Here is a 14,585-nt window from a genome sequence, read left to right on the forward strand (position 1 = left end):
GCTGGAAAGGCCCGTTGGATGGAATTCAGGTAAGGTTTGATCTGGTTTCACCTTTATTCCCATGCAGTATTTTTTTCCCCAACTGTGCATGTTGGTACATTGACAAACTAGCTTTCCTGGGGACCTGAGTTCCTACAAGCAGGTTTGAGCCTCAGACAGAGGGGACATTTGTGGCCCAGATGCTGGGTGGATGGGAAGCCGGATGCGCAGCACTTGGGACCCACGGCCCTGCCGGGTATGAAGTGGTAGGCTTCCCACCCTTTCGTTTTTCAAGATGATACCCAGGGGCCACCTGGGCAGGGTGGACGGGGCTCACAAAACAGGGCGTCCGGTCCTGCTCGAGTCAGTTATTTTCTGAGGACCTGCCATGGGCCTGGCGAGGGGCCGCACCCAGGGGCAGCACAAGGTGGAGACCTCGGTGCCGGGGTGGGAATGATGACAAAGAACAAGCCTTGTGAGGATCTGGAGGTTGGGTGCGAGGGCAAAGGCCCTGAGGCAGGAGCAGCAGGGGGTGCACAGGGCAGAGCAAAGCAGGGGCGGGGTGGAGGGAGCTGGCACGAACCCCTGGGAGCCGGGTCACCCTGAAGCACGTGCCCTCCACTGCTAGGATGAAACGCTCGCATTTGATTCTGAACACAGCGGGACACTTGGTTCACTCACTGCGTGAGGTCTCAGTGAAGAACGCAGAGTCTTCACAGCGCGGATTCTCGGTCCTACAGGAAAATTCCCCAGGGTACAGTGTACCCATGGGGTACCCAGGTGTCCTGCCTGGGGGTGGGGTTTGGGGTTCATTTGGAGGAAGAGGGGCTGGTTGACATTTTTGAAAGGATGCCCGTGACTGCCGGGGGTGGAGTTGGGGTGGGCGTAGTGTTCTTAAGAAATCACACGGCTCCTTGAGGGCCCCTCGGGTGGGCGGAGGGGAAATGAGCTTCTTTAAGGAGCTTACACGCTTGATCTGTGCACATGAGCAATGGTGGGGGGATGGCCTGAGGGAGCTGGGGGTGCTGGGTGGAGGGGGCAGAGGGGGAGAGATCGGGACAACGGTGATAACATAAGCAATAAAGCGTAAGAAGAAAGGGAAAAATAAAGATAGAGGCACTGGAGACTTCTAAGAAGTCCCTGGTGGCTTTGCAGAGCCCGTCCTAGGAGAGGCCCTCGGGAAACGGAATCATGAACCGCAGAAGCCACAGCAGCGGTGGGGGGGGCGAGGGTGGGGTCTGGAATGACCTGGCTCTTGATTTTACATCTTGCCTCGTTCTCACGAGCCATGGGAGGGGATTTGACCCAGACGCCCCCAGAGCTCGGGTCTGCATATCCCCACCCAGCGCCCGCCTGGCTTCTGCAGCCTGAGCGGTGGGCAGGGCGGGCAGACGAGCCCCTGCCGCGTCCCCGGCACACATTGCTGGACCTGTGGGGAGGGGGGGCCGAGCCGCGCTCTCAGGACAGCAGGGGGCAGAGGTGCACTTATCGGGCTTGCAGCCCTGTGTCTGAGTCCCTCAGGAGGCCTTTGGGGGCGGTCGTGGGCTCCATGCAGCTCTGGCAGAGACACTGGGTCATCGGTGGCCACCTTCCCCGGCCAGCCGGCTCTGGCCATCCTCCCTGTCACCCTGGTGTTAAGACTGCCTTCCCCGGTTTTGGGGGCACCTCTGGCCACCCTCCTGTTCATTGCCTCCCTAGGTGCATAGCTGCCTCGAGCTGCACCTGGCAGGGCAGGACGGGTCACAGCCTGGCTCTCTGCTGGGTGCCCAGGACAGGTCATTCACCTCCTGGTCTGGTTCCTCTCCCGTTGGGGGGGCACTGTTAGACCCGCTCTGCCGCGCCGCAGAGTGAGCGGCTGCTCTGGGTGGCCCCCCGCATACTGGTGGTGCTCCTCCCAGGCACCTGCCAGCTGGGCCTGAACACGGGGTGGCAGGGGACCCCAAATAGCCAAAACCATCTTGGAAAGGAACGGCCACGTTGGAGGTCTCACTTCCCAATTCCAAATGTGTTAAAAAGTTACGGTCCTCAAAGCCGTGGTTCTGGCGTCAGGACAGAGGTGGGGAGTGGAGGAGGAGCCAGAAACAAGCCCACCCCGTGATGGAGGGCGGCCTCTTCAGCAGTTGGCACTGGGACAACCGGACATTTGGACACCAAAGGATGGGGCTGGACCCCCACCTCACAGAAGCAACACAGTCTTAGCTCACAGCGCATCAGAGACCCAAGTGCAGGACTAGAACCAAGAAATCCTGAGAAAGCCCCTGCGGGGCGAATCTGTGTGGCCTTGGGTTCGCTGGGGGTCCTGGAGGTGGCACAAGCCAGGGAAGGAGATGGGCCGGCTTTTCCGGACGACGAAGGCTTTCTAGGGGGAAGCCAGCCGGGGGCTGGTCCCCAGGGAGGGAGGTGGCCATGCCCTTGGGGAAGCCCGTGGGTTTTCTTCAAGGGCCTGGGTTTGACCGGGCCTCATAGGACCATGCATACATGTCCGTGTGTGTGTGTGTGTGTCTGTGACTGTATAGTGTGTGTCTTGGACCACATGTGCGTCTCTGAGTGATGGAGCATGTGTGTTTGTGTGGCCACGCGTGTGTGACTGTGCCTGTGACCGTGTGTGGCCGTGCATGGGAGCAGGGCGGCGGGGAGGCCGGATGCAGGCGAGCGCGGCCCCTCAGCAGCGGCCCCCGTGCTGCCCCCAGGAGCAGAAGTTCTGCCAGCGCTATGACCAGCTCATGGAAGCCTGGGAGAAGAAGGTGGAGCGCATTGAGAACAACCCTCGGCGCCGGGCCAAGGAGAGCAAGGTGCGGGAGTACTACGAGAAGCAGTTCCCCGAGATCCGCAAGCAGCGCGAGCTGCAGGAGCGCATGCAGAGGTGAGCGGGGCGCCCTCCTCGCGCCCCCTTCCGCCGCCCTGGATGGGCGGGACCTGGGGCAGCTGCCCGTGGACAGCACGGCAGAGCCTCGAACCCGTGGCTGCGTCAGGTGCCTGGATGCCCCACTGGGGCCCTGCTTGGCCGTGATTCTCACCGGAAACTGACGGGCACCCTGTCATAGGTGCTCCTTCCGCCGCGCCCTAGGCTAACAGTCGCCAGCCCCGCCCACTGGGGTGTCCCTCAGGGCTCTGCGGGGGGCTGAGTTTGAGACCCCAGGGGTGGACCCCAGGAGAGAGGACCACCTGGCTTGGAAGCCCGGGGCGGGGGGAGGGGGCGGCAGACGCGGCTGCTGCGCGCACGGAGTGAGGTCCCCTGTACCAGGGCCCAGCGCACAGCAGGTGCCCGGTGACCAGTGGCTCTGGTCTCTGTTGTCCTTGTTCCTTTAGTTTACCTAGATAAGGTGACGAGTCACGAGCAGTAATAACACAGGCTCTCCCGAGGCATCTTAGGAGAGAAGGGGCCGAGCCCCTGTAGTGTTGGGGTTCTGGGGGTTCTGGCATTCCTGGGCCAGCCCAGGGGCTCCGCACCCCGCCCCCCCGGACCCCTCGGCTTGGGGCCGTCCCCGTGGGTGGGTGTGGGAGCCCAGGCCCCTCCCTGCTGCCCACACGCTGCCACCACTGGGGAAGTTGTGGGCTCAGGCCTGCGCCGCCGGCTGCCGAGGGGCCGGTCCTGAGTGTGTCCGTTTGGTTCTCAGCAGGGTGGGCCAGCGGGGCGGCGGGCTCTCCATGTCGGCCGCGCGCAGTGAACACGAAGTGTCCGAGATCATCGACGGCCTCTCGGAGCAGGAGGTGAGTCGCTGTCTCGGCCCCGAGCCACCCTGGGTGTTGGGGATCCAGGGCCTGCTCCCCCAGTGTGGGCAGAACCGACCAGGATGGCGAGGCACCCGGGCCCAAAGGGTGAGCAGGGCCGAGGAGCAGGGCCCGCCGGGCAGGACGTGGCTCCATCATGGCGCCACATGGAGGAAGCTGGGGAGCCAGCCCCCCGCGTCTTGGCCTTCCCACCCCCACCTTCCTTCAGTGCCTCCCGCCGGCTGAGTCAAGGGGCCCGGGCACCAGGTGTCTAGGTTGGCTGCCTGCTGCCCAGAGCTTCTGTGTCCCCGGGGGCCTCCCCGAGGGACCCCTGGGCACCCAGAGTTCACCCTGGGGGACCCTGGCTGTGGTCACGGAGCCCAGAGAGGAGGCACTTGCTCCTGGGGAGGGACTGGTGTTGGCCCGGCCCCTCCTGGGTCTCTCGGGTCAAGTGTCTGATGTGCCGGCCCCTCCTCCACATTCCCAGCGTCACCACGGGGGCACCTGGAAGGAGGAGGGGGCGCGTTCTCCCTCCTGGGGACGTCTGTCAAGGTGGGACGTATCGTCGCTCTGGCTCCATGCGGTAGCCGGTGGCTATTAGCACTGAAGCCGGCCGAGATGAAATAAAATAAAAAACGCAGTCACGTCAGACACATGCCAAAGCGCTGGGCAGCCGCGAGCATCAGTGGCTGCCCCGTGGGACCGAGCAGCTGACTGTCGGGTCAGACAGCGCCGCTCCGGCCCCTGATGGTTCAGAGGGGCAGCCGAGAGCCCTGGGGATGGGGGGTCTGATTTAAATGCTAGTTTCCTCGACCCCCACACCCCTGTGAGGTTCTGATTTAGCCCACCTAGGGCAGAGCCCAGGAATCTGTATTTTAACCATGCTGTCCTGACCCAGGTAATTCCCTGGCTAGTGAAAAGGGGCTTCCTTTTAAAACGTGGCTGCACCCCTGTTTCAGACGCCGTCAGAGTCCACAGAAAGCAGAACTCTGGGTGCCTTTGCCCACAGCCGCGCCGGTGGGTCTGCCCGGCATCCGCCCCCGATGCCACGGGCACGGGCCAGCCCCACAGCTGTGTGGGCGGGCTTGGTTTGCCCTGGAGCCGGAGGGGGAAGGCCCTTCTCTTTGTGTCCCCTGCCTGATTCAGGGCCTGGGGCATCTGGGCTGACCCAGTGCCCCCAGGTGCTGGCCACATGAGAACGTAGCCACTGGCGTCCCCAGGGGGTCAGAAAGGGACCAGGGCTGAAACTGCCCTCAGCAGCCCAGGCCGACCTGAGAGTCCCTGGGCAAGAAGAGAGCCCCTCCTCCAGGGGGCCATCAGCAGCCAGGGCGCAGGCCCCACGGGGAAGCGCGAGATGGCAGCCCTGGAGGGCAGAGCCAGGGCTCCTGCCGGTGCCCGGTGCCGGGGCTGTGGTCCCCCAGCACTCTTCCTCGGGCCGCTGGCGAGGTGAGGCTGGGGAGGCTCGGGCCTCCATGGGGGCCCTTCTCCCAGCTGGGTCGGGACTGAGCCCTGCCTCCCCGCAGCCCTCCCAGCGGAGAGGTCGGGTGTGAGAGGCTGGGCGTGAGAGGCTGGGCGGGGGGGTCTTTTGAAGTAGCTGACTACGGGCGGGCTGGCTTTGGAGGTGGGTGGTTAAGGGCCCATTGTGGGCAGGGCAGGGATCTTCGGAGCAGAGCCGAGCGGCGGATCAGGGCCTCTGATGGCTGTCCCGATGCATTGTGGGTGACTCCACCACACACAGGCCGGTGCAGGCAGGCCCGTCCCAGGTGGGCTCCTGGGAGGAGCCAGACGCCAATGCCGGGCTGGGTGTCTGGGGAGCCCGTGGATCTGCAGCCCCCGCCCCACACCCTCTGAACTTGGACGGCAAGCCGTGGGTCCCGAGAGTGCGGTTGGCCAGGACGCACAGAACATCTTCTGCAGTGTTTTACGGCCCTGCCTCTCCCGAGGAAGATTCATGGCCCCCCTCTCGGCAGACCGGGCGGCCGGCCGCTACTGCTCTCTGCACCTGATTTACGGCCCTGCCCCCCGTAACCCTGACTGGGCTGCCTTTAAATCCCCCTCCCCACAGCGTGGGCTGGTCATGTTGACGCTCACTGTCTCCCTTCTCTGGGTTCACGGTCTCTCTCTGGCTCAGAACGCTGGCTCCCCCCACACATCACCTGGGTCCCCGTGTGGGCGGGGTGCCCGCCCCTCCCCTGCCCTGACTTCCGCCTCCCCGGTTCCCCCCAGAACCTGGAGAAGCAGATGCGCCAGCTGGCCGTGATCCCGCCGATGCTGTACGACGCTGACCAGCAGCGCATCAAGTTCATCAACATGAACGGGCTCATGGACGACCCCATGAAGGTGTACAAGGACCGCCAGGTCATGAACATGTGGAGCGAGCAGGAGAAGGAGACCTTCCGAGAGAAGTGAGTGCCCCGTCGCCAGGCCGCCTCTGCCCCCCGCCTGAGCCGTGGCCGTGACCATGACCATGGCTACACACTGGGTGGTGGAGAGCATCGGAGATTGATGATCCCAGTTCCAGGGGTCAGAGGTCCAAGGTCAAGGTGTCAGCACGGCTGGTGCCTCCTGGGAGCCCTCAGGGACACTGCCTGGTTCCGTCTCCATGCCGGCTTCCGCTGGTGTCCGGCAATCTCTGTCCGCCCTTGGCTTGTAGCTGGGTCACCCCACCTCCATTTCTGCCTCTGTCTCACGTGTTAGTTCTCTCTGTTCTCTGCATCTCTTCTTAGGAAAGCCCCACTCACGTTGGATGTGGGGCCCACCCTCCTCCAGGCTGACTCCCCTCCCCCCACTGCACCCGTGAGGTCTTGTTTCCAAACAGCGCCTCCCGCTGCAGTGCAGGCAGACGTGGGTTTCGGGGGGCACCACTCCCCAGGATGACGTGTAAAGGCAGCTTTCGTGAGCCGAGGCAGGAGGGGCTTCAGGGTGGGCCTACCCCAGGACACAGGGCAGGGAACAGGCTCAGAGAGGTTAAGGTGCTTGTCGAAGGGCACGCAGCTGGCGAGAGGTAGAGGCAAGGTGGGCACAGCCCAGGAGCAGGGAGGGGGCCCGGCTGGGCTCAGAGGCTTGCGGGGGAGGGGTGAGCCGGGGCACAGGGCGCTTTGGAAACAGAGGCAGGAGCTGGATGCTGAGGAGGGCAGCTGGGGGCCTCTGAATGTAGAAAGCAGTATGACTGTGTTTGCGGAGATGGATAGAAACCCCCCCTGTACCAATGGGGCGCCTCCTGGGACCCCGTGAGGCAGGAGGGTGGGAGACAGAGGCCTGGAGGGACGGATGGACTCGGTCTCTGTGCTCCCCCAGGAGGTGTGTGGGGACGGGCTCTACCTGCCTGGCCGCAGGCCTCTGGAGGCCTCCTCGGTGGGGGAGTGTCTTCCAGGCTTGGGCCCGGGCCTGGGCAGCCTCCGCCCTTCCCGGGGTCAGGGGGCTGGACAGGTCGGCAGTGCGGGAGGGGGCACCCGCCAGCAACCCCGGTTCAGCAGCATCCCACAGGAAGTGGCCCCGCGGGGGACAGTCCCCCGAGATGTGTCAGAGAAGCCCGGGTCCCCGGTGGCTCCTGCCAGGTCCTCACAATCGGGGACAGTTGCTCCCCCGTTGGATCAGGTCCCCCGTGAGGTGTTCCACACTTTTAAGCCAGCGAAGTGACCAGGGAACTGTCAAGGACGCTGAGAATTACAGTTGCGTGAGGTATCGAAATTCTCCTGGCGTGTTTAAGGTTTCTACTGCTTTGTTTAAAAGAAGGGAAAAGAGGTGTTTCTGGGTGCTTGCTGTGTTTCATCTTTCCTGGAGATTCCCTGCTGCTGCTCAGATGTAGGGACCGCAGCTGGTAATTCACACACCAGGCCCCGGCTGGCAGCGCTCGTCTGCCCGTGGTGTGTGGTCCTGGTGGCGTCTCATTTTCCTCAGGATCGGCGGTGCTCAGGGCCTGTGAAGATCACGTGTGGGTGGCGTGGAGCCCTGCCACACTCCCCCCCCCCCAGCCTCCGTCTCCCTGTCCTTAAACTGGGTCAGCTGCCACGCCTCATGGTTCGGCTGCCTTGCCGTGTCCCCTCACGGCACATTCTCCGAGTACTTGGCAGAGGGTGCAGGTGCTGATGGGAGGGAGGTGGACAGGTGACCTAGGAATTTCCCAGCCGGACTCCTGGGCTCCTGGGGGCCCACCTCTGCTTGGGGAAGCCCCCAAAGGGGAGGGACACTGCCTTGGGGCGGGGAGCGGAAAGGACGGGGAAGCCGTCAGTCTGGAAAAGGAGGGCGCTCCAGCCTCTCAAGCCGCCTGAGGCGCTGGGAGCCCGGGCGGGGAAGCCCGCCATCCGCTGCCGGCTCGCTTCCTCCGGGAAGAGAGAAGAGGCCCTTCCGGATTTTCCAGGGTCTGGTTGGGGAGCAGGGGTGGGGTGTGCTGGCCTCCTGCCCAGCCATCTGGAGGGTTAGGCACTGGCCCAGGCTCCCTCTGGGGGACCCAGGGCCCTGGCCTCTCCAGCGACTCCACCCAGCATCCCTGGGGCCGCTGCGGCCCTGACCCACATCCCCGCCCCCGCTGCCTGCCGGTCCTGTGGCCCTGGCATCTCAGCCTGGCAGGGCTCTTTCCCAGTCATCCTCCCAGTTCTGCAGGAAGCCAGTTGGTGGGGCGCCAGCCAGCTCCCCGCCACCCCCTCTGGCTGAAGTCCCTTCTTGCTGCTGCCTTGGCTGGCCTGCTCTGTGCCCCCACCCTCACCCCCCCCCCCCCCCCCCCGCCCCAGGGCGCTGAGCCTGTGCTCCTACTGCGGGAGACCTGACCTGCGGCCTCGAGGGTGGGGGCCTGCTGTGAGCCCCACGAGGCCAGCTTCCCAGGCCCAGCTGGAGACAGAAACAAAAGCAGATTTTAGAAGGGGGGGAACCCCACCAAAGAGCTGCATGCCATGTCCTCATTTTTCCTGGAAGCCGCCTCCAGCAGGACAAACAAATATATTTTCAAAGGCGCTAAAACCAGTGACTCACTCCAAGGAACGCCCTCTCTTAGCCCTTGGCCCGCCCGCCCAGCCCTTCCCACACCCCCGTGGGCTTAATTGCTCCGAGTGGGGCGGCGCCCGCCTAGCCAGGCCAGCGGAGATGGCAGGCGCCCGGGAGCTCGGCGGCCGCCCCGCTGGGAAGCGCCCCTCGGCCGGGTCTCAGGCCCACCCCTCTCTCCCCACAGGTTCATGCAGCACCCCAAGAACTTCGGCCTGATCGCATCTTTCCTGGAGAGGAAGGTGAGTTCGTGTCCGCCAGCCCAGCCGCCCCGCCCCACGCCCTACTGGCGTCCATGCTGTCCCTGCCTGCCAGGCCTCTGCTCGCCTGCCTCTTGCTCTTGTTGCCGAGTCTGTCAGTCCTTCCTTCCTCCTCCCCTCTGGGGAGAAGCAGCCGCAGGCCCCGCCCCAGCCTCCAGGACCCAGGGAGGCGGGGCTGCTCACAGGGAAACCCCAGGAGAGCTGTGTGCAGGGCGTCTGTGCACCTCGGCTGCTCAGCCGGCGTCCTCGCGGACCGGGCATGGGTTCTGGCAGCCCTGACGCCCTCATTAAGGCTTTATTGGCCAGAGTGGCGTTCTTCCAGGGGGCCGGACGCAGTGGCCTTTCTGGTCCCTCTGCTTCTCCCTGTGTGCTGACGCCCGGACGCCGAGCCAGGCGTGCTGCTGGCTGGCCCCGTCCTTGTCCAACGCACCTGCCCGGGGCTCTGGCCTCAAACCCCACCTTGGCCCCAGACAACCTGGGGCAGTGTCCGTTTCTACTCCGGCCCCCTCTCGACAGGTAGACACAAGGCGTCCCTAGGGACAGTAAAGGCCGCTTTGGGCACCCTGAGGTCGGGGAAGCTGGCGCAGAGGCTGGATTCGGTCCTTGGAACCTTGGGGTCATAGGACAGAGTGGGAGTGGGTTCTTCTGGAGGTGTCTTCCAGGGTTGCGGTTCTGGGTGTTGGAAGCAGCATCCCCCTAAATCTCATTTCTCGTGGCGGGGAGGCGTTCACCCACCCCCGGCTCCACCAGTGCCCTGCTGCCGTGGCAGGGTGGCAGCGTGGCAGCCAGGTTACCTTCCTGGGTGCCTGTTGTCCCCAGGTCTGCGCTTAATGAGCTGGGAACCCTGATAACCAGAGAATGACGGGACGGGGGCTGGGGGGACGCCTCTCCCTGCCTGAAAAACAAAATATGAGGGGGACCCAGAAAACTTGGAATTTCTAAAAAAAAAATTGTGTTTGTTTTACGTGCTTAAACTGCAGCCCCCTTCAAAGTCCTCTCCATTTGATACAACACACCTGTCCAGATGTTTTGCCCCCACTGCTCAAAACAGTGTTTGAACTCGTTGGCTTTGATGCCTTTTAGAGGTTCTGCTGTTTTTTGTTTCACCTCTTCCACATCGGCAAAATGTTTCCCTTTGTGGACTTTTTTCATCCGGGGAAACAAAAAAAAGTCGCTTGAGGTGAGATTCAGTGAATGGGGAGGGTGGGGCACAGGATCGTGCCATTTTGGGTCAAAAACTGCTGAACACTCCGTGCAGTGTGGGCAGGGGCACTCATAAATCACCTGTCACGAAATGGGCAAACACATCGACAGAGTGAATTAAAAAAAAATTTCTCTGAAGCCAAACACAGCCTCTCACAACAACGCCAGCTGGCACACTGATGCAGATGGGTTCCTAGAACACTCACGCAGCGGGGGAAGCCTGGACTGCAGGGACCCGCCCTCCAGAAGACAATTCCAGTTTTTTGGGGTCCCCCCCCATAGCCTTTCCCCGGAGTTAGTGACAGTACCTTGCTAAGGGTTGGACAACCCAGGGGGCTCCAGGAGATGGTGGCAGAGGTCACAGAAACTGGTACTTGAGCTGCAGTGTTTGGGGACGAGGGGATCGGAGGTCCCTATGCTGCAGGGTAGATGTGACAGTGTTCTTTGGCTCAGAGGTGGCCCAGGACAAGACTTAACTAGAGCTTCCAGAAGGGTCTGAAGCAGGGGACGCCCACTGCCCTGCGTCGGTCCAGAGTATAAGTGAGGCTGACGGCAGGATGGGAGCCCTGGGGCCTGGCCGGCCGCGGTCATCTGTAGGGACAGCTGCCACCAAGGGGCAGTCGCGGTCACACAGCTGGGGCAGGCGCTCTCCCGAGGCGTCCAAGGGGAAGCGGACCGAACATGCCCATCGCCCTGCTCGCAAACACGGGCATCGGGTTATAAAATGCGTTTCTTGCCTGGGTGTGGCCTCCGTTGAGGGTGGGTGCCGGGGAGGTGGGTGGGGGTGAGGGGTGCCTGCCTCCGGCCTCCACACCCAGCAGCTCCTGGGCAGTGCCCCTCAGGGGCCAGTTCCTGGCGCGGCCGTCACCTGGAGCAGGGCTCGAGGCCGCAGGGGCAGGCGTCTTCACGGGGTCCTGCGCCGCTTTCGAGGCTGCCCCCGACTGGGCCCTTTGGGGCAGGGAGGTGGAGGGGCTCGGATCCAGGTCCGGGTGACAAGGCCCAGGGCAGAGAAAAGCCATGAACCTTTCAGGAGGTGGAGAGCAGTGTGGGGACGTGGGTCAGTGTGGAGGCACAAATCTGGGAGGGGGTCGTTCGGCCCCAAATACGGGAGAATAGGCGGGTGGGGAGAGAGAAGGGGGACCCAGCCCGGGTTGGGAACCTGGATTTGCCCAACTGGGAGCTGAAAGCCGTGATGTCCTGGGGCTGGGGAGCGCAGGTGACAGCTCTGTCATCAGTCACCACAAACATCAGCAGAGCAGAGGGCACCTCCATCACATGCCTCTGGGCCGGGCGCTGCCCTGGGCTCTTATTAACGTAATCGGTCTTCACGACAGGTCCGCGGCGTGTGCGGGTAGTGTCCCCATTTTACAGGGGAGAAAACTGAGGCACAGATGAGGTGGCTCCTGGCCGCCCACCCTGCCCGCCCTTGCGGGGCACCGCTCAGCGCTCGCTCTCTCTCCGCCCACAGACGGTGGCTGAGTGTGTCCTCTATTACTACCTGACCAAGAAGAATGAGAACTACAAGAACCTGGTGAGGCGGAGCTACCGGCGGCGCGGGAAGGGCCAGGTGAGAGGCGCGCCCCAGCGTGCTCAGCAGCGACTCCCTCCCTGTGGGTTCCGCTCAGGGGTGGCCAGGACACCCTCTCTGGGAACGCTTGGCCTTCCCCAGCAGCGGAGAACAGAGCTGGGAGAGATGGCCACTTTGCGCTCAGCCTGGAAAATTCTAGAACTCAGCTTGGCGACCCCTGGGATTGAAAGGCTGTATTTTCAAAGCAAAGGCTGTTTCCAAGCTGATGTGGGCTGGTCCACGAAGTTAGCGTTTAAAAACTTAAAGTTGGTTTTTTTGGTGTGTTTTAATGCATGTTTGAAAGAGACAGAGACCTGTTCTTCAACCTGTCATTTTTCACACCTCACTGCGTAGGGAAGACTGAGGGATTAAGTCGGGTCAGTGCTTGGCAAACTCGGCAGCCACCTGCTTTTGTGAATAAAGTTTTATTGGCACACAGCCACGCCCACTCGCTTACCTGTGGCTGGGGTGGCTTTTCTGTCCCCACTGCCAAGTCGAGTAGTCGTGACAGAAACTGCAGAACCCCCAGATTTACTGTCTGCTTCTTTGCAGAAAAAGTCCTTTGACCTCTGAGTTGATAGAAAAAGGCGTCAGTTTAAAAAAAATATTCAGGAAAGAATGGGAACCATGCCGGGGTTCTATGCTCTCGCTCCACATGGGGCCGTGGGGGTTTGGTGCTTGGGAGACCAGGGAGGGGATGGTTTTGTGTCACTTCTGGGCTGTTGAGAATCAGCCTGGGCTCATTCTGGGAGGGCCCAGTGGGGGGAGATGGGGTCCAGGACCCCCATGCCGTGGTCGAAGGGCTCAGGGGGGCCCCTGCGCCATGGCCGGAGGGTCGATGCTGCTGTGAGATGCCAGACTAGAGTTAGTTGAGGTGAGTCCTTCCCCAGGACCACCATAACCTCGGGGATCCCTGGGGAGGGTGACAGAGGCCAGCAGAGCAGGAGCTGGGGTGACAGGACCCCGGGTTTTCTCCTGTGGGTTATCCCGACACTGGCCTCGTCCAGCTCCTCCCCCGCCCCCCACCCCGGGGCTGCCTGCCTTCCCTCTCCCAGGCTGGCCAGGGCCGGTCCCTGAGCACATTGAGTTCAGCCATCCCCACGGGGGTCCCAGCGTCCCCTCTGTGAAGTAGCCACTCAGTGACCACATCCCACGGCCTGCGGGGGTTGGGCTTCCTACACCATATCCACGTCTCTGTTCTCATTTCCCGGGAACCGTGCTTCCGGAGCAGGATCCGCTGCCCCACCCGCTGAGCCGTGCGAGGTTAGGGAAGCAAACCTGTCGACAGGCGTCCAACCACCCCCCACTCTGACTGTCGGGCCAGAATGGCCGGGGCGGAGCGCTGCTCCTCGCTGGCCCAGGTCTCCGAAGGGTGGCGGCGTCTGGCTGTGCACAGGGTTCCCATCAGCCAGATGTGTGACACTGAGGCTCGCCGGCCTGCAGCTGTGGCATCCCAAAGACCTGGCTGTGGCATTCTGAAGATGGGAGTGCATTCAGAAGTGTCTGGACTGAGAGGCAACGACCCCAATAAAGGGCCATTGGGAAGCACACACGTGCTGAGGCATGGCAGGCAGTAGGGCGGGGTGAGGGCTGTGGCAAAATGGGAGGCGCTGAAGGCCTTCCGATTTATTGTAAAAACATCATCAGCTGCCTGCGGGGCGCCTGCTTGTGTCAGTTTTCTGGCCGGTCTTTCCGGTCCACCCCCCACGCCTTTGTGGGGGCCCTTTCTGGGGGGCTGGGCTGGGGGTTCTGGAGAGAAGGGGGCCTGTCTCCTCCTCACTCTATGCCCAGAGCCCTGTGGCAGGGAGGGAGGTGGAGACCATGTTGATGTCATCGAGGAAGGGACAGCCCCCAGCGAGTGCTGGGGGCGGGGTGTCAGTGCCCCAGTGTCTGCTGGCTGACACGCCCAGCGCTCCGTTCGTTGACCCATCCCTGTGCCTTGGACATCTGTGCTGGACATTGGGGTCCATGCTGGTTGGCAAACCAGCTGTAAACAGGCAGTTCCAAGGCAGCGGCGGACGTACATGAGGGGCACCCCCAGGGGGACAGGATGGAAGCGAGGGGCCTCAGAGAGCCCTGTTCTCTGGACAAGGAAGCAGAGGCTCTGGGAGGGGAAGGGGCTCACAGAGGAGTCCACTGGGTGTGGGATTCGAAGCCTGCGAGGTCCGTCAGTCGCTGGCTCTGTGGGCCCCCGGGGCCTGCCTGCCGCACGGAACCCGGCACCCGCTGAGCTCGTGGTCCGTGGGGAGTTCTGCCGCTGCGTCCGGCGGCGACGGGGGTTCCTGCACAGCCGTGTCTCTGGCTCCACACCCTGGGAAGCCCCTCGGCTGGGCCCTGGAGGCCAGCAGCTGGAAATCCCTTGTTTCTGCGGGGCACCCTTTAGGGTTCCCGGTACCGTGTGTCCCTCGGAGATGCAGGGGCTGCTTCCCCTGCAGCCTCTCTCCCATCACGGCCCCGTCTCTCTCAGCACCCCCAGACCCCCCCTCTCTCACAGGCTGTGACCGCAGAGGCCGTGGCCCCATCTGTGGTCTGGAGTGGTTCTGTGGCTCAGAGCCACTCACTGCTACAGACGGCCACGACCACGAGGGGCAGTGGGCATCGCCCGCCCCACAGACGTCCAGGGACAGGCCCTCTTGCCTTCTTCTCCAAGGTCGGGCCCTCCTTCCTGGGGTGCCGGGGGCGCAGTATGGGGTGTCTGTCCACAGGGCTGTTATCGAGGGCCCTCTGCGTGCCAGCGGAGGGGGCGCTGGGGGGCATCCGTCGAGCTTTCCTGTTGGCTGTCTCGACGGAGAGCTGCTGAGGTGGACTCGGGGGGCCGCTGTGGGCCCGGCGGTCCTTCCCCAGGCTGGCCGATCCCCCTTTGTAGGAGTGCACTTCTGGAGATGGCC

General features: G+C 63.2%; 1 protein-coding gene across 22 annotated transcripts in view; it reads left to right on the plus strand.

Annotated features, from left to right (window-relative positions):
- The window catches only part of NCOR2 (nuclear receptor corepressor 2), a 155,532-nt gene that overhangs the window by 76,375 nt on the left and 64,572 nt on the right, over positions 1-14,585 (plus strand). For 19 of the 22 annotated variants that reach the window (XM_053669670.1, XM_053669669.1, XM_053669679.1 and 16 more), the window contains 5 exons: positions 2,670-2,842; positions 3,597-3,690; positions 5,917-6,095; positions 8,855-8,909; positions 11,599-11,697. In XM_053669670.1, coding sequence (XP_053525645.1) covers positions 2,670-2,842; positions 3,597-3,690; positions 5,917-6,095; positions 8,855-8,909; positions 11,599-11,697 — 600 coding nt within the window. The remainder of the gene's footprint in view (positions 1-2,669; positions 2,843-3,596; positions 3,691-5,916; positions 6,096-8,854; positions 8,910-11,598; positions 11,698-14,585) is intronic. The other 3 variants (XM_053669674.1, XM_053669686.1, XM_053669689.1) reach the window with 1 other exon arrangement.

The sequence above is a fragment of the Artibeus jamaicensis genome, unplaced genomic scaffold (genome assembly GCF_021234435.1).
Source record: "Artibeus jamaicensis isolate MK-2021 breed Jamaican fruit bat unplaced genomic scaffold, CSHL_Jam_final contig_525, whole genome shotgun sequence".
In the NCBI taxonomy this organism is placed as follows: Eukaryota; Metazoa; Chordata; class Mammalia; order Chiroptera; family Phyllostomidae; genus Artibeus; species Artibeus jamaicensis.